The sequence below is a fragment of the Octopus sinensis genome, linkage group LG7 (genome assembly GCF_006345805.1).
Source record: "Octopus sinensis linkage group LG7, ASM634580v1, whole genome shotgun sequence".
Lineage (NCBI taxonomy): Eukaryota > Metazoa > Mollusca > Cephalopoda > Octopoda > Octopodidae > Octopus > Octopus sinensis.
In genome coordinates this window covers 25,906,321-25,931,848 of record NC_043003.1, presented here as the reverse complement: position 1 = coordinate 25,931,848, position 25,528 = coordinate 25,906,321, and the positions used below count along the sequence as shown (strand labels likewise).

Genomic DNA, 25,528 nt, shown 5'->3' with positions numbered 1-25,528 from the left:
TGGTGAGGGAGGGAGGGATGGAGGGAGAAAGCAAGAAGAGATTAAGAGCAGGGAGAAGATGAGGAAGGGGAGAAGGAGGAGGAGTAAATATTTAGTGTTATGTACACAACACTGCCGGCAATAGCTGAAGCAATGGTGGTAATAATGGTAATGTTTGAAGTAAACGGTAACTAATGAGTGTGTGTGTGTCTGAGGGAGAGAAAGGCGGAGGATGAAAGAGGGGATTGGAAGGAGGGGGTAAACAATGAACATCACTAATCCATTACCTGTGAGGTAACATAAACAATAAAATAAGCTGGACAGGTAAGGACACATACACACACTCATATACTACACAAGAAATTTAACTCCTATGTGTATGTGTAGGTGTGTGTGTATGTGTGTATATATATATATATATATATATATACACATACATACACACACATGTATATACACACAAAGTCATCACAAACATAAACCAGAAGGTTAAAAAGAAAAAGGATAATACAAATCACATATGCATATACTAAGTGGAAAAAATTCCCCACAGAAACTCATTACAGAAAAGTCACATGCGCATATATATATATACATACACAGCCCTACATACATTTCTGTCTATAATAGTGGAGGTTGAGCTTGTAACCAGTTTTACAACCCGAAATGAGTTGCAGAATAATCTTGAAAAGGTCACTGCAAAGACAAAGACTTACTTTTAGAATACCTGATGGATCGTAAAATGTTCATGAATATGTTATACAAGGGGGTGTTGAAAAGTTCCTAGCTTTAGATAAAGGAAAATACAGGGGGGATCAGTTAATTATGATTTTATTTAACATTCCTCTCTCAGATTCACACACTTATTGCAGCAGTCCTTTAGTTTTTCTAAGTCCTGTAAAAGAACTTGGAAGTTTGGGCCTCCAGCCAGGCTTTTCATGATACCCTTAAAACAAACTTTTCAGCACCCCCTTGTACAGTATGCCACAGGCATTAGGGCCACTGCACAGCATATCCTGGAAATAAAAGCTGAGGCGGAATATTTCCCTGAGAAATGCACCAAATATTGGCTTCAAATTTTGGCACAAGGCCAGCAATTTCAGGGGAGGGGGTAAGTTGATTACATCGCCCCCAGTGTTCAACTGGTACTTATTTTATCAACCCCAAAAGGACAAAGCACAAAGTTGATCTTGGTAGAATTTGAACACTGAACATAAAGACAGATTAAATACCGCTAAGCATTATTGCCCAGTGTGCTAATGATTCTGCCAGCTTGCCACTTTAAATGTATCAAATATTATATTTTTAAGGTAGAGAGCTGGCATAATTGTTAGCAACACTGGGCAAAATGCTGAGTATGCCAAGTTCATATTCTGCCAAGGTGGACTTTGCCTTTCATCCTTTCAGGGTCAATTAAATAAATAACAATCAAGTACTGAGAATAATGAAATTGATTTACCCACTCCCCCACCCAAATTGCTGGCCTTGTGCCAAAATCTGAACCCAACATTACTTATATTTTTAGGAAAATTATTTTATATGTATAAAGCCAGTTCCTGTCAAACCATCCTACCCATACCAGCATGGAAAAACTGATGATGATGATAATGATAAATATATGAAAGGGTTCACCCTTGATTACAGATATGTGAAAATGGGTTGCACTGATGAAAGGCAGGAAACCCAGAGCTATATATGTTTGTAAATATGTAGATCCAGTGTTCTGTGAACTGTCACAAACAAGAGAAACAGAGGGTATGAAATGGAGCATGTGAGTGTATTAGTATGTATTTTGGTGTATACATACAATCACATGTATATGGTGGTGGGGTGAGAAAGTGGCAGTGCCCCCTCCATCACACACACACACACCACAATAGACATTAATAAAATACACACTCATAATATGGTTCCTTTTTATAGTGACATAAATAGTATGTATGTAAATTGTACAGAAAATAAAGGAATTCTTAAATGTAGACAGCAAAAAAAATTGGGTAAATACCCATTAAAAGCCAGAATTTGAGCGGTGCAGGGCTTGATTCCCTGTGGAGGCTTACTGGCCACTTTACCCGATTTTTTAAGCTGTCTTCACAGCTATCCTGCATTTGAGAATTCCTTTGTTTTCTGTAGAATACTGAGTCACTCAGTGCTTACGAGTTTGTTTACAATATGTGTATGTATACAGGGTGCCCCAAAATTAAGGCAATCAACTTTTTTCAATTTTGCCAAAGCAAAATATAGTTATATGCAATGGTAAAGGAAACACAATTATGACACTACCACATTTATTCAATATGACCACCTCTGTTTCAAATCATGGCTTTAAGTCTAGATCCGAATGCTTCACATGTGGCACGCAGCTTTTCTTGCTGGATCAAAGCCTATTCCTGGTGCAGTTTTGCCTTCAGAGCATCAAGCAAAGCATGAGAAGTGTTCAAGATCCTCATCTCCAAATGGACAAAACAGAAAAATCCAATGGGTTGAGATCGGGGCTTCTTGAGGGTCATACATTTTTGCCTATGAACAACAGAATGTTTCTCTGACTCCAGTGTTGTGTCTGTTTGGAGCTGTAGGATGGCACTGAGTCCTGTTGGAAGCTAAAATGTGCATCTTGAAAGTGCTCATTCACCCATGAAAGCAGTTCAACTTCCAGAATGTTGCTAATGTATCACTGGGTGTTAATTTTAACACCTGAGGGCACAAAAACGAAGGGAGGCCATCCAGTGGCTGTCTTAGCTGCCCAAACCATAAGTGCCTGTGGATTTTGACATCGATTTACGAGTCTACCCTCCATGGAGACAGATACACTTCAAAGTTGGTCATTCTGGTGATTTACTATCTGCTCGATGTCAAATTTCTTTTCATCAGCGAACACCAGGTTGGGCAGCATGCCTTCAGCAATCTGATGCAGGATAAGGTGACTTCTCTCCAGTCTCATGGCCTTATAAACTTGCATGTGCACATGACAGATCACCTTGTAGGGGTGGTTCCTGAGATCCTCCTTCAGCATTCGATGCATCGATGTTCGGCTTATTTTTGCCGTGGTAGTCAGTTTTCTGACGGAATGATGAGGATTCTGCTGTATATTTTTCTCTGGTACTTTCATAAGCTGAGGAGTCCAGACACTTCTTTTTTGGCCACATCCAGGTCGATCACCAGAGGAACCAGTCTCTTGAAATTTCTTGGCAATTTTCCAGACAGTTGCTTGGTTAATTTTAAGCTTTTTGGCTGTTGTGGAATTACTTACACACGAAGCTTTTATAATGATGTATAATTTTCATATCTTATCACATTTATTGTTAGTTATTGGAGCCCAAAATTTCAGTTGCCTTAATTTTGGAACACCCTGTATTTGTGTTGTGTGTACTGTTGTTATTAAGTGATGATTGTAAATGAGGTGTCACTGTCATACAAATGATGGACTTTGCCAAGGTGGACTTTGCCTTTCATCTTTTCAGGGTCAATTTCCAGTCTTCTATGAAAAATCATGCATGGCCATGGAGAAATATTATTTTGCTTTGAAATAGGCAAGGGTGGTCGCCAGGAAGAGCATTCAGTCATAGAAAATCTGCCTCAACAAATTCTGTCTGACATATGCAAGCATAGATAAGTGGACATTAAACAATGGCGATGATGATGTATTGTGAGTGCCATGTTTTAAATATTATGTTTTACAATAATTGGTAAGGCTGGGATTTTCTGGTTACTATTTACAATTCAATCATTGCTGAAAATGAAAGCCTAATCCAAACTATCAGGTTTCAGAATATCCTGTTCAAAGTTTTTTAGATCAGGCTTTTCTTTTTTCCGGTTTCTTAAATAATTTCAGCTTCGTTTTTACATTTAAAACTGTTTGACACTATTTTTTGTTAAAGAAAACCATGGTCTTAGATTTGATTTCTTTTATTTCTACTGAACAGTGTTTCCAGGTTTGTGTGAATTGCAATGATGCACAGCAGTGAAATATGAGCAGTTAATCCAGAAAATGTGCAAAAAAATATATATATATTTAGTGTTAAGCTCCAGTGGATGTGTAATGTGCATGACGAATGGCAGCCAGAGATAGATTGGGTGTAATTGGAATCTGATGTAGCATGTACCCATACAAGTTTATGGAGGGTGAAAGCTAAGTAAAGGAAACATTAAGTAAAGGAAATCCAAGTGGAAGGAACATGGAAGAAAATGGTAAAAGTTGATCTCAACAAGCTGAGACTCACAAAGAAGATGACAAAAGAGTGCAACAAATGGCAAGACACTGTGAGAAAAGACTCATCCACCCCATGCAAGCATGAAACACACAGGTGGGAATAAATATTGCAAGTTCAGAGAATTGGAGATGTTTTAGTAACATTAGCAAAAGACATTGCATAGATATGAAAATTTCAGTGAAATAAACTATTCAAGTAACTGTAGAAAAAGTGGGAGGTCACAGTGAAATGGTGTACTACTAGTTGTGAGGTGGGTGTGCATAGGTTTATCTACCAAGTGAACTAATGGTCTTTAATATGAAATAGATAAATTAAACAGTAATATGCTCAAATTGATAATACAACTGTACATTATCTTCTAATGATATAATTAATAAACAGATCAACGTTATCTAGATCAACCAGCTCATTTCATTATCTAAGACAGCTCGACATAGCCACATCATTAGTTCTTCCAGGTTAAAGGTTGAATAGCACACCTTCCCAATATCTCATCTGCTTTTAATCCACATTTTCATATTTGTATAAGAAATCCTCCTCATTATTGTTACTGGAACACAGGCCCTGATCAACCCTGATCAAGCAGTCCTGTGATGTTGATCGACTAACTTAAAGTTTGTGAATCACGCTGATGAAGTAATAATAAAGGTCCCTGAATGAGAGTTGTTTAAGGATGATGAACGAAACACCCATGTTTCCAGAGGTGAATTATTCAAACCCCAAAGAATTCCTCTCAAAACATGGCTATGATGCTTCTTCACGACTTCTGCTCGTGATCAGGGAAGCACATATTGTCAGCCACAAAGGGACATGCTCAAATGGTTATGGTCAAACAACTGACAAGCAAATTTGTCGTGTTGAGCAGAATATTTGCTGTAGCCCATCTTTTATACCAAGACAAAACATGTACATGATAACACTTCCAATCAGTTAAGATTAGAAGCCATAAGAACATGATTATCATCATAATCATCATTAGGAGTAGTAGTAGTAATTCTGTATTTGTCAATAAGGCACCAAAACAAACATTTTTTAAAATGTTTAACAAGACAAAACAGCAAAAAAGTGTTTAAACAAATGAAGCTAAAAGAACACAAAAATATTAAATATTAAAAAAAAAAATCATAAATGAATGGAAAAATATAACAGCAGTAAAAATAGAAAAACAGAACATAACTACACAGAAAGAATTATGGGATTGTAAGACTCGAGTCACCCTCAACACTTTGCAAGCTGACACTCCACTTCATTTATCTCAATTTTCTCTCTACTTTGATCCATACTGATATCTCTAAAATGAATGCCCTTGACTCCAGAGCTCAAATTTCAAGATAGCTGTTTTGAATTCAAGTACAAGGCCAGTCATTTTTGAGGGTCAGATTTAGATTTTAGACCTGTAACAACACACTTTTCACCCAATCTACCCTAAGAAATCAAAAAACAGCTCCTCTTCTAACTGCATCTTTCTTTTCCCCGCATTTCCTCTTCATAATTATTTTCCCCTTTCTTGCCCTCACTGCCCTGCTCACTATACTGCTAGTCCCCCCCCACACACACACAACCTATTTTTCTACCCAGGTTCTATGCTCAGATCCTTGTTACTTGTTAGTATACCCTAGCACTACACCATATCTCTTCTGCTCTCTTTTACACTTTTGCTGTTTCCTACTCTAAGGGTGGAGAAGAAATGCCTGTCGCAAAGTGTGTTTCGTAAAAGAGGGAAGTCTATAGCAAGTATGTTGTGAGTGAAAGAACCTGTTTAAATGAGAATATAAAAAGGAGAAAGCTAAGTCTTTAGTGTGAGCATGTGGTTAACCGCGTCCTCCGCTTCATTTTTTGTAAATTACTCATTCTCATTTAATTGTTTGTTTATTCATACATTTTGTCTCATTCGATACCTGGACCCCAATGTTTGTTTTGTCTGTCCTTGTATTGTCCTCTCTTTTTCTCAACCTTATGGTTAATAAAGAAATTCTCTCTCTGTTTCCCTTTGATCACTCTCTCTCCTCTTGTTTTTCCTCTGGCTAGGTAACCAAGTATCTCCTTTACATCAGCACACTTGTTTCTGACCTCTTTCTTGTATCTCTCTCACTCTCTATCTCTTCTCTCTCACTGGATAACTATGTACCTCCTTTATAGCAAGACACCTACTTCTGCCTCTCTATTTCTCTGTTACCTTTCATCATCTGATACTGCATCACTTCCTCTAATGCCCCCTCTGTTGTGGCAAGATACCTGCTTCTGTCTCTCTGTCTCTGTCACACTCTAATCTTTCGTCCTCAAATGCCCTGCCCCTCTCATAATTCCTTGTCTTTTGAGTTACTTGGTTACCCTACCAGCGCTGATGTCACGTTAAAAGCATCCAGTCCACTCTGTAAAGTAGTCGGCATTTGGAAGGGCATCCAACTGTAAAAATCATGCCAAAACTAACCTCGCCTGTGCAAGTGTAATGTAAAAAGCACTGAGTTCATTTTGTGGAGTGGTTGGTGTTAGGAAGGGTATCCAGCCATAAACAGACACAGTAGCCTAGGGTAGTTTTTCTACCTAGCTGGCTCTTGACTGTTCTACCCATACATGCATGGAAGATGGACGGTAAACGATGATGATGATGATGATGATATATATATATATATATATATACACACATATGTATTATTCCTTTCTACTCAAGGCACAAGGCCTGACATTTTTGGGGAGTGGGGCAGTCGATTAGATCGACCCCAATACACAACTGGTACTTAATTTATTGACCCTGAAAGGATGAAAGGCAAAGTCGACCTCAGCAGAATTTGAACTGAGAATGTAAAGATAGATGAAATACCGCTAAGCATTTCACCCGGCATGCTAACATTTCTGCCAGCTCACCGCCTTATACATATGTATTATTAATATAAACAGCAGTTTGCAATATTTCGTTTTTGGATTTGGTTTGCAAGATTCTTTATATGAGTTCGTGTGTTGAAGCATATTCTGTTATGTCTGGGGAGAATAATTTTCTATTTATGCCTTATAACGTAACACACTCACCTTTTCAATAGTCTTGACTCAAAACTATCGAAAAGGTTGCAAGATGCAATGAAAATTTTAGGAAAATAAAAATAAGAAATAAGTGGAAATTTTACCGGTGTGTGTGTTATGTTATGAGGCACAAATAGAAAATGACTCTCCCCAGACACAACAGAATATGCTTCAACACACGAACTCATATAAAGAATCTTGCAAACCAAATCCAAAAATGAAATATAGGGGAAAAAATTATGTTCAAGTTACATTGCAGCACACCAAGCATCGTCTCATGGCACACCAGTGTGCCATGGCATACTGGTTGCAGAGCACTGGTGTCGATAGCGAAGAGTGTGTGTGTGTGCGCGCACGCATGCACATTACTATCTCCATCTTGCATGAAAGCATGTCTGGCCATGTGGAAATGTTACCTTACTTGGAAAGGTATATTTTGAGGGTTATTTGGCTGTTATTTCTAGCAGATTGTACAGCCACAAAGTGACTGCAATATTGACTGAAAGTGATGAGGGTTTTTATTTTTTTCATTTATGTGTTAGGAGAGCGTAATGAAAGACCATTCAACATTTCTTTCAATCTTTCCAAGCACGCCTCCCCCTTCTGCTGTATCCAACTGCTTGGTCATTCTTTGATAAAGGAAGTTAGTGAAGTGTTCCTTACAATAGTGAGGTGTTCCTTACAATTTGGTTTGACAGTCTGACCCAATAACAAGACAGATGGAGAAGTGCATGTGACAAAAGAAAAGCAATTAATTTCTAGACAGCTCAATAGAACTTTTTACATTCTTCACTTTTCCTCCCCTATATATGTATATATAAATATACACACACATGAGTGTGTGTGTGTGTGTGTGTGTGTGTATGTATGTATATGTGTGTATACACATGTATACAAGAATATATATGCCTACAAACACTACAAACACATTCACGCATGTTTGTTGCTTAACGATGACACCTGGTGGTGGTGAGCAAGACTAACAGCCAAACAATTCAAATGATGCAATTAAAGCACCCTTGACTTGATTGTTAATTAAAGGTGAATACCATTCCAAGACACATATTTCATACGTGTATATATACACAAGTGGTTAGGGTGTTGCACTCAGAATTGCTAGATCGTGTTTCTGTTTCTAGACCAGGTGGTGCATTGCATTCTTGAGCAAAACACTTCATCTTATTTTGCCTTGCAATTACTTCAGCACCTGACATGTGGTACACCAAGCACCTGTTCAGACAATGTTGATTTGATGAGGAGAGTGAGCTAATGTGTGGCACTATAAACAAATTATTTATTTGATCACTACAAACAAATTACACACACACACAATAGGTGGTAAAGATTTTTAAAGGCCCATTGTTAAAAAGTATCAAGAGATGAGAAAATTTTCAAAATTTATAGTGTTTGTAAACAAATATAGAGAAATTTGCGTGTAGGAAGGCTAAATATGTTACATAATAATACAATGAAATGCTAGGTGAATGTAAAAAAAGAATGTGATGTTAGAAATATTACCTAAGGGGATAAAAATACCGAAGACATAGGAAGATGAAGACAAATGTCAAACAGTTTGACGTAAAATAAAATAAGAAAGGACACCAAAAGAATAAAAGAAAAGAATCACAGGTAGTAAATGCATTAAACTGAGATATGGTAGGTAGGATGAGTAAATAATTAAATTAAAAAATGTGGATAAATAAAATACATGATAAGATTAGGTATAAAATAATCAGCAAAGCAACAGAAACTGGCATGAATTGAAATGGGGATAAAATGAGAAAAAATAGTGTGTTAAAATAAAAGAATAAAGAAAGGGGTTAACTATGAGAAAAGAAAATGAACTTAAATAATAATGAAATTATTGTATACAGTGCTCAGAATGAAATAAATGAACGAAATTTATGTATACAGTGTCAAAGATAAAAAATTTAGAAGGCCAGGCAAAATGTATATATATGCTAATAGAGTGACAGTATGGAGAAAAGAAGAAAGACAAGAATAGTTAACCAAGCTTTCATGTTATATGCACTGTTGTTGATGTCCTGTACCCATATATGCATGTGTGTGTGTATGTATATATATATATATATATATGTATGTATAATATATTATTTAATTGAATGCGACATCCATTTCCAAGTGTATATATATATATATATATATATATATATATATATACACACACACATATGTGTGTATCATTTATATGTATTATTTATCTAATCTCTACTTCTGAATATATGTATCTATGTCCATGCTGAGTGGACTAAAAATTATTAAACTGGTGCCCACAAAAACCAAATATATTATTATTCACCATATCATAGAGATTCCTATAAAATTTATATCGATCTATATTGTACTAATGTGTTTAAATTAATTTAATAAACATTGATAAACAAATACCATTTATGAATACTGTAGAAGATATCTTCAATTTATCTCCTCTGCCCTTTGACAGTTGCACAGTTCTGCTGCTAGCTATGCATACATACATTATATATATATATATATATATATATATATATATATATATATATATATATATATATGAGAGAGAGACAAGATATCTAGCTAACATAAACACTTGTGTCTAGATATACAGCCATCTACACATTCATATTCATGTGCCTACTCAAACACTCCTCACTATGCACAAATACACACATCCACTCTCTCTTTGTCTTCCATGTGCATATTATGTTTTATACCTGTACATTCCTTTACAGATATTCACACTAACAAAGGCACAACATACTCTCATGTACACAGTCTTTACTCTCATATGCAAAGCTTATATTGTAGACTTGATCTATCACATGGTTTAACTCACTGCCTGGTTCTTGGAAGTCCACTTCGTTAAAAGTCCCCTCTTTCAACCTTCTAGCAGTTACACTGGCCATATCGAACCAAAACTTTCTACCTGTTTTATGTTTAAACTGGCCAGATCCAGCCTCTCACCCTACAATGACATTCTAAAAATATACTATCTCATCATTGAAATCTTGAAGCTATAAGATAATGCATGATTATTCAAAGCAATCTGGCGAAACAAGCATTACATTTGACAGAGTAAACTGAATGCTAAAGGCTTAAACTTAATAGTTCCATAAGCTCAGGAATGGTTATAGGCCTTACTCATCTTCCTTTGACTAAACACCATAAAAAAAGAGAAGAAAAAGAACCCACACCTATTCTGAAATATACATATACTCTTTCTCTATCCTCACAGGTACACAACTACACATTCTCTTACACTTAATTCATCTTTCATGCCCAATCACATATACACTTTCACACATGAATATTCCTGACACATTCAAATTCTCTGTACATTCATTCTGTTTTACACTTGCAAACCACACACTCACATTCCAGTGAAAGTATGTGGCATAGTGGTTAAGGCGTTGAACTCATGATTGTGAGATTGTGGTTTTCATTCCTGGACCACACGATGTGTTGTGTTCTTGAGCAAACACTTCATTTCACATTTCTCCAGTCCACTCACCTGGCAAAAATGACTAATCCTGTGATGGATCAGTACCCCAACTAGGTAACGAATATACATACCATAAAACCAGGCAGTTGACCCTTTTTTTTTTTGTTTTTGTTTTAGACAGTATTCACCCGGGGTGGGTTGAGCTGGCTTCATTCATCCTCAATGCTGCATCTCTCACAAATGCCGACCAGGCCTGGCGATTTGAGGCTCACGACCGCATGATCTCCAACCACTCCCTATTCTAGCAGCGACATGAGGGCCTAGGTTGGGTTCCAGATCAGCCTTGACTGTCATCAGTCAGGTTTTTCATTGTCCACCACATTGCTTTCGCCAACCCTGAAGGGGAGCTGGGGCAATTGCTTCATAGATGAATTCTGGTTGACGACGGAGGGCATGACCCAGCCAACGCAGACGTCTTGTTAAGATGAATTGTCAGAAGGAGGTGAGTTTGCACTGGTGTCGCACCAAATTGTTGGAGACAAAGTGATGCCATCGGACACGGAGGATGCCCTTATGAATCGGTATGACTAAAGAAGGTATCTTTACCTTTTTTTTTTTACTCACATTCCACACGTCAACTCTGACAAAAGAACTCTGCAAGTCTTCACTCAACTTGTCACTCTCTCCATGTACCCCACACAACACCACCTCATCCCATCCACCCAATCAGACCCCTATATCTGTCTTAGTCCACTCACATTCTCACTCAACCTATATTATTGGTTACAGCTAACCATATATATTTTTAAATACCTGCATTTAAACATATTTCAAAGAATCCTTGTCTGTCTTTATTTTCCTTCACTCAAACATCATCATCATCGTCATGAATATCAATGTTGGTCTTTCTCGTTATGCTAATCAGTTGTCCAATTAGTTACAGTTTATGATTGCCAGTATATTCTCCAAACTCCCAAGTCCAAACAGAAAGAAAACCCGTTAAAAGACTGTAATATTTTTTCCAATGCTTAGTTAATCTCTCTCTCTCATACATACATACATACATGCATGCATATATATACACACACACACACACACACACACACATACAGATGTATATGTAAGTATGTTGGAATTTAAATGGAATTATAGATAAAAATAGTCAAATATTAATTGAAGGATCACTAAATACATATAACTAGAGTAATTAAATTTATTTTTACAAGGAAAATGTTGACAGACAGTCTGGTGAAGGCAACAAAACCAAAACTTTGATGTCACTAATAACCTATTCCTAATATATACATACATATATATTATATATTGGGTCATCCCATAAATAATGTAGGTTTTTCAATTGCATGAACTAAAAGTCGAGGGGGGGGAGGATAACCTACCTGCATCAACTTGCTATAAAAGCAGGTAGTAATTTTACTTCTTCCTTATTTTTAGTGCAAGTTTTGAAAAGTGCAGTTCGATTTTAACAGTTATTTTTTCAAAGCTCCACTGGCAAAAATAAATTTAAGACCAATGATAAAAGTTCTATTTCTTACAAAATATTTTGTTACTAATACCATACAAATTATTTTTATCTTTTACACCTTATGCAGAATTTATTTCTCTTTCAAATGATACAGACAATAACTATTTTAAAACAACTTGAAGAATTCTAATGCTAAATTAATATAAACGTTTCAAATTTACCGGCAAAATTAGTTTAAGACTATGTAATGTGTGCAAATTTTTTTGCCAAAATGGGTGGTCACACAACTAGCTTAACTGCACTATATAGTGTTATAATTTAACGTTAATATACAATTGATTAATAATGAGAAAACAACGTAGCCTCAGTCCAGTCATGAGAGCAAAAATCGTATTACTCCACCAGCAAAAAGTTTCCTTTTCAAACATCAGCATTTGTGTGTGAGTATGTTCTGAGTTCAAATTCCACCAAGGTTGACTTTGCCTTTCATCCCTTCAGGGTCGATAAATTAAGTATCAGTGAAAACACTGGAGTCAATGGGATCAATTAGTTCCCAACCCCTAAAATTTCAAGCCTTGTGCCTTAAGCAGAAAGGATTATTTCATCATACTTTAACCCTTTTGATACCAACCCGGCTGAAACGGCCTCTGGCTCTGTAGTACAAATGTCTTGTTTTCATAAGTTTTGAATTAAAATCTTCCACCAAACCTTAGTCACAATTTATGTTCCTAACACTAGCTTAATGATAACTAAGTTATTTTACTAAATTCTTTGTTATATTTAAAATTAATTGAAAGAAACACAGACCATCTCAAAATGAATATGGTAACAAAAGGGTTAAGGTGGCAAGCTGGCAGAGTCGTTAGCAAATTGGACAAAATGTTAAGCAGCATTTCATCAGTCTTTAAGTTCTGAGTTCAAATTCCACCAAGATCAACTTTTCCTCGCATCTTTTCAGGATTGATAAAATAAGTACCAGTCGAACACTGGGGTCGATGTAATCAACTTATCCCCTCTCCTGAATTACTGGCTTTGTACCAAAATGTGAAACCATTATTTCATCATATTTCTCTCTCTCACTCACATGATATCACATACAATCAGCCTGCTATCCACAGCTCATCTTCCCTCTTCTTATCTAATAATTTTTTATTTGATTTTTTTAGGTATCCTACAAGCTGGTACTTAGTTATATTGGTCTTCTCTTATCTGTTGGCTTTGTCTTAAATTTTCTCTTATTTCTTATCTTTGGTCTTTATTCATACTTAGTCAAATATTGTCATTCTTTCACTAATTGCATCAAGTTTTTGATTTCATTCTATAGTGTATGTTGCTTAAATGTGAAGAGACAATTAAATTTGAGTTACAAAAATTTGCAGAATTATAAAACAATAATATAAAACAAACTCTTTACTCTCTTTTACTTGTTTCAGTCATTTGACTGCGGCCATGCTGGAGCACCGCCTTTAGTCGAGCAAATCGACCCAGGGACTTATTCTTTGTAAGCCCAGTAGTTATTCTATCGGTCTCTTTTGCCGAACCGCTAAGTGACGAGGACATAAACACACCAGCATCGGTTGTCAAGCAATGCTAGAGGGACAAACACAGACACACAAACATATACATACACATACATACATATATATACATATATACGACAGGCTTCTTTCAGTTTCCGTCTACCAAATCCACTCACAAGGCATTGGTCGGCCCGAGGCTATAGCAGAAGACACTTGCCCAAGATGCCACGCAGTGGGACTGAACCCAGAACCATGTGGTTGGTAGGCAAGCTACTTACCACACAGCCACTCCTGCATGAACTTTGAAAATGTTAGGTTAAACATACAGAGAAAAAAATTTGTGGTACAAGAATTTTGCACTTCCTCATGAAAAATTGGAATAATTATGAAAAGCTATTAGATCCATTTATCTCTTATTATAAAAGGCAGATTTTATCTGCCTCCCTTTGTCTCTTATAGAAATCTACAATATAGGATTTCTTCAATTACAATTTACCTAGCATTTTTAAGAGTAGAATGTATCGGGTCGTGCCAGGTCCGGTTTTTTAAATTTCAACCCCAATTAAGCAACATTTAGAGAAAACTCACATTGTGGTGTGTAAGTCAAGTGCTTTTCTTAGTGTGGGCTACAGCACATGCACACACACACACAAAAACGGAGCGATCTGCTTCACTCACGCTATCACCCTAATTTCTACTCCTTTCTCTTTGCAAGTGTGCAACGATTAAAGTGAAACTATTTCTATAAAACGAGAGAAGTGTACCTTAAACCACTACTCAAAAAAAAAAAAACAGCAAACAGAAACAAATAAATACATAACGATTTACTCCTCACACAATTTCTTCAATTACAGTTTACCTATGATTTTTACAAGTACTTCCATTCGGTCATGCCATACAAAATTTCTTTCAATTTCACCCCCAATTAAGACAAAATTCGAGAAAACTCAATATTTTAACATTTCACTCCGAAAGCATTGATGTACATGTGTGCGTGCGTGAGTGTGTGTGTGTGTGTGTGTGTTTGATGGGGTGTGCGACACAGAAAGTGTGGTGTGTAAGTGAAGTGCTTTTGTTAGTGTGTGTAAAGAGACAGAGAGAGTAATGCTGTGCTGTGTACCTAAAGCACGCGCACACACACACACACACACACAAGCGGAGCGCGAACTTCAAAACAACTTCGCGCGCTATCTATCTGGTTTGCCATTCCTCACACACACGCATACACATACATATATGACAGTGACAAACACAAACGTTTCAAACAACTACATACAAACACTCAAACACACACACACGTGTGTGTTTGTTATTAGTAAAAAAGGCGCCAAACACAACTCACTTCTCATTTGAACACATTTGCAAAAACACACCGACGGTCGGATTGCCATAACAATACAGAAAAGGTAAATTGGTTTTTAATTTACTTTCTGTCGTTAAATTTTGGTAGTATTAATTGGCAAGCGTACTTCTGTTGTCAATTGTTGACAGAAAGAAATTGTAAGCTAAGAAGGTGTGTGTGTGTGCGTGTGTGTGTGTGTGTGTGTGTGCATGTGTGTGTCTTTGTGTGTGTGTAAGTGTGTGTGTGTGTGTGTAGTAAGTGAAGGATAAAAATATTGCAAGAAGTGGACAGATGTACATATATACATCCATGTGTGTGTGTGTCTATGTATGTGTATTAATGTGTGTGTGTTATCTCTATATAAAGCTGAAGTTGTCTGTGTGCGCCACGTTTGGTAACCTTCAACTAACACTATCTCCTCCGAGACCCTGCGGCGCAAGTTGACCAAAATTGAGAGTATGATAGAAGAAGGGTTGCTCTTCCTTCTGTAGAACATAAAATTCAAATCGGACCATGTTAACACCAAAAATTATTTACATCAAAAAGCTGCTTTTTTCTATGAAAATCCCTATTTTTTTACGACATTTTTCACTGCTGTGTCGCCACTTTTCGGTATATTTCAACCAGAAAAATGTTCACAAAATTTTTACTTTTCAAAATTACAATTCCAGCGGGTCGAAACAAACCCGAGCAACGCCGGGCGATACTGCTAGTCTTTTATATGTCTGTGTTGTTAAGAAGTTCACTTCCCAAAGATGTGGTTTCAGGTTCAGTCTCACTGCTTGGCACCTTGAGGAAGCATCTTCTACTATAAGGCACAGGATGACCAAAGCCATGTGAATAAATTCAGTTGATGGAAACTGAAAGAATCTTGTGTGTGTGTGTGTGTGCGCACGTCTGTGTGTTTATATTTGCTCTTTTCTAAAAATCAATGCACTGCAAGAGGATATTGTTGTCATTTCCTCTGTCAACATAACATTGCTGGCACTACAGCTTTGAAAATGTGTAAAATAAGAGATCTCTTACTTGAAAAATACGGAAGGATTAGCAACAGGAAAGGCATCCAGCTTTAAAACAATGCTACTATGATATATTCATTTAATCCAAAATAACAAGGAAAACTTAATTTTTGTATTTGGTTTGCAAGATTCTTTATGTGAATTTGTGTGTTGAAACAAATTTGGTTATATCTAGAGAGAGTCATTAAGCCAAAATTAATAACACAGGCACTAGTTGAATACCACTCCTTTATTATTAGTCTATTGGTTAAATATCTATTGAACTAACTAATCAGTTATTTAACTTGTTGGATAAATAGTCAATTTTTTTTTTTTTAACTAACAAGTTAAACGATTGATCAGTTAATTGCATAGATAGTTAACCAATTGTCTAATAAGGGTGTGGAATTGAACTAGCACAGGTGTTATTAATATTAGTGTAATGACTCTCTCTAGACACAACAAAAAGCATGGAACAACAAACATAAAAACAAACAAATGATACAAAAACAAAGAATTCACTTTTTTATGACCCAGAAAATACTTCCATTTTTACACCAAGGAAAACACATTTACTTTTTTTTAATTCCCTAAAAGAGTTGATTAAATGTGAAGTAAAATGAAAATATGAAGTACCAAAAAATTTACAGAACTATAAAAAGGTAACATAAGATAAGAAAGTGGAATACCTTTCGTGCAGTCTTGAGTCCGCTTTCTGTTGGTTCATCAAAGTAAATGTGTTTACCTTGTCAAAAGTGAAAGTACAAAAGTTCTTTTTTCCCCTACAATTATTAGGGAATGAGTGTTTTCCAAAGAAATGAAATAGTGAAAGGAACAAAAATATTGAGGGGGAGGCGGGAAAAGTGGGGAATGGGGAGGGCGGTGGTGGTGAGTGAAATATGTAATTTTTTTTTTAACTAAGTCTTTTTGCTCCGTTACTTTGCCTGTCTGTAACACTTTCACAAGATTAGTTGAAGGGAAAGGCAAAGAGCAAAAGAAAAAGGAGAAAAAGAGGGTAAGGTGAAGAGTGAGAGAGAAAGAGGGAGAGTACTGTGTATTAAATCTATAAAATTGTGCATAAAGTATATAAAGTGCATATATAAAGAACATCAAATAATCATTGTATTCCAATTTCCTTCACTTTTCAATGATAAGCAGATGGGCGACTATCTTTCTATACAGACACAACACAGGCTACACTTTCGGGTTTTTTGGATAAAGTTTTCAGAAATAAACCAATAAGTTTACCATTAATTCCATGAAATATTCATGGATCCCTCTAGTAATAGTAATAGTTCTTTCTACGACAAGCATAAGGTCTGAAATTTGTTGGAGGAGGACAGTTGATTATGCCAGCCCCAGTGCTCAATTGGAACTTATTTTATCAACCCTGGAAGGTTGAAAGGCAAAGTTGACCCCAGTGGAATTTGAACTCAGAATGTAACGATGGACGAAATGCTGCTAAGCATTTTGCCCAGTGTGCCAGCTTGCCGCCTTAAATAATGATGATGATAATAATAATTATTTGTAATCAAATTTATCGACCCTGCCCCTAGAACTTTTTAATATTTTTAAAGCCTGCTACTTATTCTATTGACCTCTTTTGTTGAGCCACTAAGTCACATGGGATGTAAACACACCAGCATCATCATCATCGTTTAACGTCCGCTTTCCATGCTAGCATGGGTTGGACGATTCTGACTGAGGGCTGGCGAACCAGATGGCTGCACCAGGCTCCAATCTTGATTTGGCAGAGTTTCTACAGCTGAATGCCCTTCCTAATGCCAACCACTCCGAGAGTGTAGTGGGTGCTTTTTACAGTTGTCAAATGGTGGTGTTGGCAGTGGGGGACAACACAGACAAAAAGACACAACACATGTACATACATATATATGACGAGCCTCTTTCAGTTTCTACCTACCAAATCCACTTACAAGGCTTTGCATCCAAATGAGGCTATAGTAGAAGACATTTGCTCGATTTGTGACACAGTGGGACTGAACCCACAACTATGTGGTTGGGAAGCAAACTTCTTACTAAACAGCCTTTTCTTACAAAAGTACAAAGCCATAATAATACATGCTTCTAATATTAGCACGACGCTAGAAATTTTGGGGGAGGAGGGTAGTCATTCTATTGGTTCTACTAATCCACAATTTTATAATTATTTCTAAATTAGGAACAAGATCAGAAAATTTAAGGGGAGGGGCATTAGTCAATACTGTTAACCCCAGTATTTGACTGATACTTTAATTTATCAACCCCAAAGGGATGAAAGGTAAACTTGACCTAGGCAGGATTTGAACTCAGAATAGCCTGAAAAAATATTGCAACTGTCAGCTGTCCAATAGATTCCAGGAGGTGCTGTGTTAAAATCATCCATAAAGAAGCATTTTCACCCCAATTTTGCTTAGTAAAACAGCCAGAGTCCTCAAAACAAAGTGAACACACTTTTGCTTAAGGCAACACACACCTGCTTAGGATAACACTCAATGATAATAATAATTTACCTTTTTATTGGCCACAAGGGCTAATACAAATATACATAAAAGACCTGTTGAGGCAAGTGAAGTCCTTGTTGTGGCCGATGACAGTACCACCTGATTGGCACCTGTGCTGGTGACACGTAAAAAGCACCATTTGAGTGTGATCGATGTTTATTTCCAGCAGGTAGACATAATTAGTATGTCCTTTCATTAATTTTAATATATATACATACATACATATAATCTGAATTTTAAAGTATTAAGTATCCACCGTGGCTGGTCATATCAACCGGTTTTGTGCCAAAAATACAATGGAGTGTTAGGCAAGAAACCAATTACATATATACACTCGACAGAGGTAGCCGACATCGAAGGGAATATGGTGACTGGTCAGGCAGATGAGATGTATCGGTAATGGAGACCAATCGCCATATTCCCTTCCATGTCAGCTACTCTGATGAGCGCATTTATATAATTGGTTTGTTGCCTAACACTCCATTATATTTTTTGCGCGAAACTGATTGGGGAAAAACAGCTGTGATTGATATTTAATGCTATAAAATTCAGATAATATACCCACTCTACTAACATTTATATGAGTGCATCTTCTCTCTGCCTTATGGTCTCTTAGACAACTCAAATATAAATGTGTGTGTGTGTGCAGGAGTGGGTGTGTGGTAAGTAGCTTGCTTACCAACCACTGGTTCTGGGTTCAGTCCCATTGGGTGGCACCCTGGGCAAATGGCTCCTGGTATAGCCTCGGGCCTACCATAGCCTTGTGAGTGAATTTGGTAGACAGAAACTGAAAGAAGCCCATCATATATATATATATATATATATATATATATGTTTGTGTCTGTGTTTGACTCCACCATCACTTGACATCTGATGTTGGTGTGTCTACATCCCTGTAACTTAGTGGTTCAATAAATGGGACTGATAGAATAAGTACTAGGCTTACAATAAATAAGTGTTGGGGTTGATTTGTCCGACTAAAAGTGGTGCTCCAGCATGGCCACAGTCAAATGGTTTAAAAAAAAATATATATGTATATATTATTTGATAAATACAAGATATGTTTTTTATGTGTTACTAGTAGTTTCATGTGCTGAGAGCATGACCAACAGCATTTTTTAACATACCTGGCAACCTAAGCACAATCTTTAGGTACTGCCCACGATGGGTAAATTGTTGCCATTCTATACTTTTAATTTTGCGCATGCGCATTGTTTATTTTTGATTTTGTTGACTATATAGTATAGTAGGGTCAGTTGGGCACCATCTGTGAGAAAATAGCACCATGATGCAATTCACTCTGCCAGAAATTTGGAAACGACATGCTGTACTGCTTGGCATTCGCACCAGAAGCTCTAGTACGAACATTTCAGAGTGTCTGGGTATCAATCTGAGGATATGTACTGAGAGTGATAAAAATCAAACATCCAGTCAACATCATGGTGTTTGGAGTGATCACTAGTGATGGCAATATTATGCCTCCACTGAACTTCCCACATAGCTTCATACTCAATGTGGCGATCTACATCAAGTGCCTGGAGGACTAATGCTGCCCTGGGTCAAGAGGGTGGCTGCTGGACACCCAATGTCTGGCAACAGAACTCTGCAACATGCCACACAAGCAGGAGAATCCAGTCATGGCTGTCAGACAATTTCAGCGAGCACATCACCCCTAACATCTGGCCACCTAACTCCCCAGACTGCAACCCCCTCGATTATTATGTGTGGGGCGCAGTTGTTGAGTGAGAGACCAACAAAACTGCTTGCAACACCAAAGATGAACTGAAGGCAAGAATTATGGCAGCATTCACCAACTTAAACAAGGGAACCGTTCAGGAGAGTTGCAAGAGATTCCAAATACATAGTGACACCTGTTCTGAAAAATAACAAAGTGCAAAGCCAAGGATTTTCTCCTGAATGTATATGAAAAGGTTATTATAGGGATCCTACTGCCTAACTGGTATTTCATTTCATCGATCCGGAAGAATGAAAGGCAAAGTTAACCTTGGAACGAAGAGAAACATAACGAAATACAAGGTATTCAAGCCAGAAAGAATACTTTGATCTCCTTTATGATTTGAACACAAGACCACCCATACTGGGAGAGAGGGGTATAACTGAGTAAATCGAGCATATTTAACTGGAATTTAGTATATCGACTTTGGAAAGATGAAAGGCGAAGTCGACTACAACGGGATTTGAACTGGAGGCCATGGTTAAAGTGAATGGCAATTTTATTGAAGAAATTTACTCTTTCATGAGTGAGTTCATGCTTCACATGATGGAAGGCACCACTGAATGTTGGAATCTGATCTTGTTCTTCATGATGATGCTTTTATCTCTATTTTGGTTTCAGTTTATTCATTGCCAGTATTGGAATTGCAAAGATTTCAGGTCATGATTATCATTTCAATGTCCACTTTTCAATATTTGCATGAATTGGACAGCGTTTTCTATGGTTTGGTACTTTACCTGTCACCAACCCTCACTTGTTTCCAAGCAAGGTTTTATTTTCTTGTGGCAAGACATATTTTTGCAAAATACTGCAAACGAATGACATGGCTTGCATGACAGTGACATTCAAGTATTGTCAAGATAAGGAAACACAAACATTCACACACACACAGACACATATTGAGGACTCTCTCATCATACATAACAGATGAATGTTCTACAACTTCTTGCAGAAGAACTTTCACAAACAACTTGCTTATAATAATCAAATGTTTGTGCTGTACACTAGTCCACTCCCTTCATCAAAATGAAACCACTATCTTGTGATTGCAAGCACAACACCCTAAGCTCTGTGTGAAAGTGCTTGTACCTCCTTTTTAACTGACAGGCTTCTTTCAGTTTCTTATTTCTTTACTGCACACATGGGGCTAAACATAGAGAGGACAAACAAGGACGGACAAAGGGATTAAGTCAATTACATTGACCCCCAGTGAGTAACTGGTACTTAATTTATCGACCCTGAAAGGAGGAAAGGCAAAGTCAACCTCGGCGGGATTTGAACTCAGAACGTGATGACTAATGAAATACCGCGAAACATTTTGCCCGGCATGCTAATGTTTCTGCCAGCTCACCGCCTTCTTTCAGTTTCTATTGGGCAAATCCACTCACAAGGCTTTAATTGGCCTGGGGCTATAGTAGAAAATACTTTCCCACAGTGCCATACAGCGAGACTGAACCTGAAACCATGTGACTGGGAAGCACACAGCCATACCCTTTATATAACTAATGACTGCACCCAACAATTTTGCAAGATGAAACAAAACGCTTTCTGGCTCCAGTGAGGAGTTTTCTCAAAACACAAGGGAGACGTATTTTTTTTTCAACTTACCAAAATTCAAAGAATTCTCCTTAGCTCTTTGGTCTCTCAGACTGGTCATTCAGCTGAAACCTACTCTTATAGGTTCTTGCCCTCAGGTATTTGAACAGTTGTACTGTCTCTAGTTCCTGTCCACTAAGAGAGTCCATTCAGGGTTCGTCCACAGCTACATTCTCTTTGATGTCTTCCTGGAGCAGCTCATGAGTGATACCCTAGACGACCAAGTGCACAAACATCACAAACCTTAAACTTGTCAATGACATTTTTGAATTGGCAAGAAGAGGGGATGTCACCTAGGTAGAGCCTCCAATAAAACTTGGAATGGAAATCGACACAGTATACTCCTAGACCCCCCCTAAAAAAACAAATTTTTGACAAATGCCAACTATGTCATCATAATAAGCATTTCTCATCATCCTCATTTTAATGTTCACTTTTCCATGCCTGCTAGGGACAGTTTAATTGAAGCAGATTTTCTACAGCCAGATGCACTTGCTGTCACTAACCCTAATTTATTTCAAAGCAAGATATAGCCAGACATGTTTCCGTATACTATTAGAAATGAATTACACTGCTTGTATGACAGTGACAGACACTCATTTACAACAATCATACGATGTCAAGACAAGGACACACACACATACATGATGGGCTTCTTTCAGTTTCTCTAAACTGAATCCACTCACAACGCTTTGGTCGGCACGAAGCCATAATAGAAGACTTTTGCCCAGGGTATCACACAACCAGACTAAACCTGAAACTATGTATGTATCTAGAAAGCAAACTTGTCAAACACATAGAGACCCATGTTCTGCAAAATAGCAAAGTGCAAAGCCAAGGATTTTCTCCTGAGTGTATATGAAAAGGTTATTATAGGGATCCTACTACTTAACTGGTATTTCATTTCATCGATCCGGAAGAATGAAAGACAAAGTTAAACTTGGAATGAAGAGAAACATAACGAAATACAAGGTATTCAAGTCAGAAAGGATACTTTGATCTCCTTTCTGATTTGAACACAAGACCACCCGTACTGGGAGAGATGGGTATAACCGATTAAATCGAGGACATTTAACTGGAATTTAGTATAACGACTTTGGAAAGGTGAAAGGCGAAGTCGACGATAACGGGATTTGAACTCGAAACAAAATGAGACAGGTAAATACGACATGACATCTCTGACCGCCAGTCCATCCGCTGCCCTGCTAATGTCTCACATTAGTACAAAGTTGCGAAGTCGATTGTAGCAACTCGGCGCGTGAAATGGTACTTACTTCATCGATGTCCACCCCTCCGCACCGAGACAAAAGGTGAGAGTTAGCTTGGCGGGATTTGAACACGGAACGTTGAAATTTGTATCTAAGTATTCTAAAATCAGGCGTTTCAGTATAATAACATTTTAGAGGTATGAAACATGTTTGGTTTGTATAAAAATCACTGAGAGAACACAGGGGGCGTTAACCGAAAGTGGAATCATAGTTTAACTAGCAATATGGGAGAGGGGGAAAACGTGGAACTCCACGTATTTAGGGATTAGTTCAGCTAGTCATGTTGCCATAGGGCTTCGGTCCCCTAAACATACACACACATAATATAAAAAATAAGGGTTTAATGAGAGAAAGAGAGACAGAAACGAAAAATACAAGTGGATGTGTTTCCAGAAGAGGGGGCGGATGCCTCTCGGATATTGCTTCAAATTGCCACTCCGTTACTTCACCCCTGTTTATGTCCCGTTTCCACCGAGTTCGCGGTATATTAAAACACACATTCCAACACAGAAACAAGAAACATTCCGTAAGTTGTTATGGTTGTTGAAGAATGTAGGTGGAGAAAGACATACCGAGAGAAAATTATACTAAATGCAAGTTAAAAAGTTTCTTACAATCAATATATTTTATACAATGTTAGTATATTATATTTTACACACACACACATATATATATATATATATATATATATAATATATATATATATATATATACACACACACAAGTGAAAAGGGGGCGGATGATGAAGATTAGAATAAAACATATTGATTTGATCCTAGTATTGGCAAAACTGTTTTCAATAAATTCACTTATATAAGACATTACATGACTGGGAAGGCAGAAATTGCTAAATAACATTCATATTCGCAGCACCCCCGTGGGGTCACAGCCCAGTTCTTGGGACCAGTATATATATATTCATATATACATATACGTGACGGATATTTAATACTATACATTTCGGATAATATATATATATATATATATATATATATATATATATATATATATATATATATACACACACATACACTATATTTCGAGTAATAAACTGAATTAAGATGGGGAGGGGAAAAAATCAAATCGGTACTATTCTTTCTTCATTCTTTCGATGGAAATTTGTTGAAGTGTGTTGTGAATAAATTATATCTACCGGCGAATTTTTCTGACGTATGTAATTTATACGGACTTACCAGTACACACATATATGAGATAAGGATACATGTAAAAGGATTAATAACTGTTTCAGAAACTTGTGTAACAAGTAAGAAAATACCTATGCGATCAAACCAAGAGAAAATTCAAACGAGAACGACGTCGAAAGAAAAGGAAGAAATAAACTACAAGCAGCAACGGTTCTAAGAAGACAAAAAACTGCTCGAAGGATGAGTGATGGACAATGAATGGAATTGTCTTACCTCGTCCGAACGTACCGCCGTTGATGTTTACACTAAACGTCCATAGACACTACTCACTCACACACACTCTTACACAGACACATACAAGCTTGTCAAGTAACTGGAGTAGGAGGATAGCAGGTCAGGTCATGTCAAGGTTCACAAGAGAAGAAAGCGAAGAGAAAGATTTTTTCTCTCTTACTAGATCCACTCTCTCTTTCCCCATTGACTTCTTTCTTCTTATCTTCCTCTCCTTTTCTTTGCATCTTCCTTTCTCTATTCTTATTTCTTTTTTCCTCTGTTTATGACCTTTTCTCTTTTGTTCTCCTCCCCCTTCATATTTTTTATGTTTTCGTCCACTTTCTCTTTACTCCCTTCCTCTCTGTCTTCTCATTTCAAATGTTTCCCACTTTTTCTCTTCACCTCTTCCCTTTATTTCTTTTTCTCTCTCTCCACTCTTTGCATCCCTTCTTATCTCCTCAAGTTTTGCTTCTTCCTATCTTCTTCTTCTTCACATGACTTTTCCTCTTTCTTTCCTTCTCCCTATTTTCCTTTTCTTTTACTCATACTACTCCTTCAGTAAAAAACCAGCATTTAAACGAGACAACGTGGGAGCCTCTATGTGGTTACTCCATCTGCTAGAAATAACAGCCTCATCATCCTTTTATTATCTTAATGGTTCCAGTCGTATGACAGCGGTAGAGAAAAAGACATCCTTAGATATCGCTAAAATGATCTTGATTATAGGTTTGCTCAATCAGGGCTGACCCGAGGCTAAACAATAACAACAGAAAAAGAAAGAAAAGTTGGATCCATTATTTAAACTTCATAACTTAAAGTTATTTGAAACACTTTATTCAAAATTCAACTGACTGTACTTTTAGCTGTGTTATTCATCGATAATGTGCACCTAATAAAGAAGCTCTAAGTGCTGGTTGGATCATTACGAACTTCATAGTTATGCTTTTAAATTGAAGGTTTGTTATTACTTAAACACGAATAGATGTAATACAGAAAGTGGGAGAGAAAAGAGAAGGG

At 37.1% G+C, this 25,528-nt stretch overlaps 1 protein-coding gene across 6 annotated transcripts in view; it reads right to left on the bottom strand.

Moving 5' to 3' along the window:
• Positions 1-25,528, bottom strand: part of LOC115214194 (phosphatidylinositol 3,4,5-trisphosphate 3-phosphatase TPTE2-like) — a 97,516-nt gene that overhangs the window by 44,751 nt on the left and 27,237 nt on the right. Inside the window, exons 1-2 of one of the 6 annotated variants that reach the window (XM_036504656.1) lie at positions 24,512-24,678; positions 21,838-22,037 (exon numbers count right to left, since the gene is read on the bottom strand). The exons of 2 other annotated variants lie outside the window; for them this stretch is intronic. Coding sequence is in view for 1 of the 4 variants with exons in the window: in XM_029783293.2 (XP_029639153.1) it covers positions 16,683-16,720 (38 nt within the window). In the remaining 3 variants the exon portion in view is untranslated. Of the gene's footprint in view, positions 1-4,592; positions 4,596-9,878; positions 9,888-16,682; positions 16,736-21,837; positions 22,038-24,511; positions 24,679-25,528 lie in introns of those variants that run through there. 3 more of the 6 variants (XM_036504657.1, XM_029783294.2, XM_029783293.2) reach the window with 3 other exon arrangements.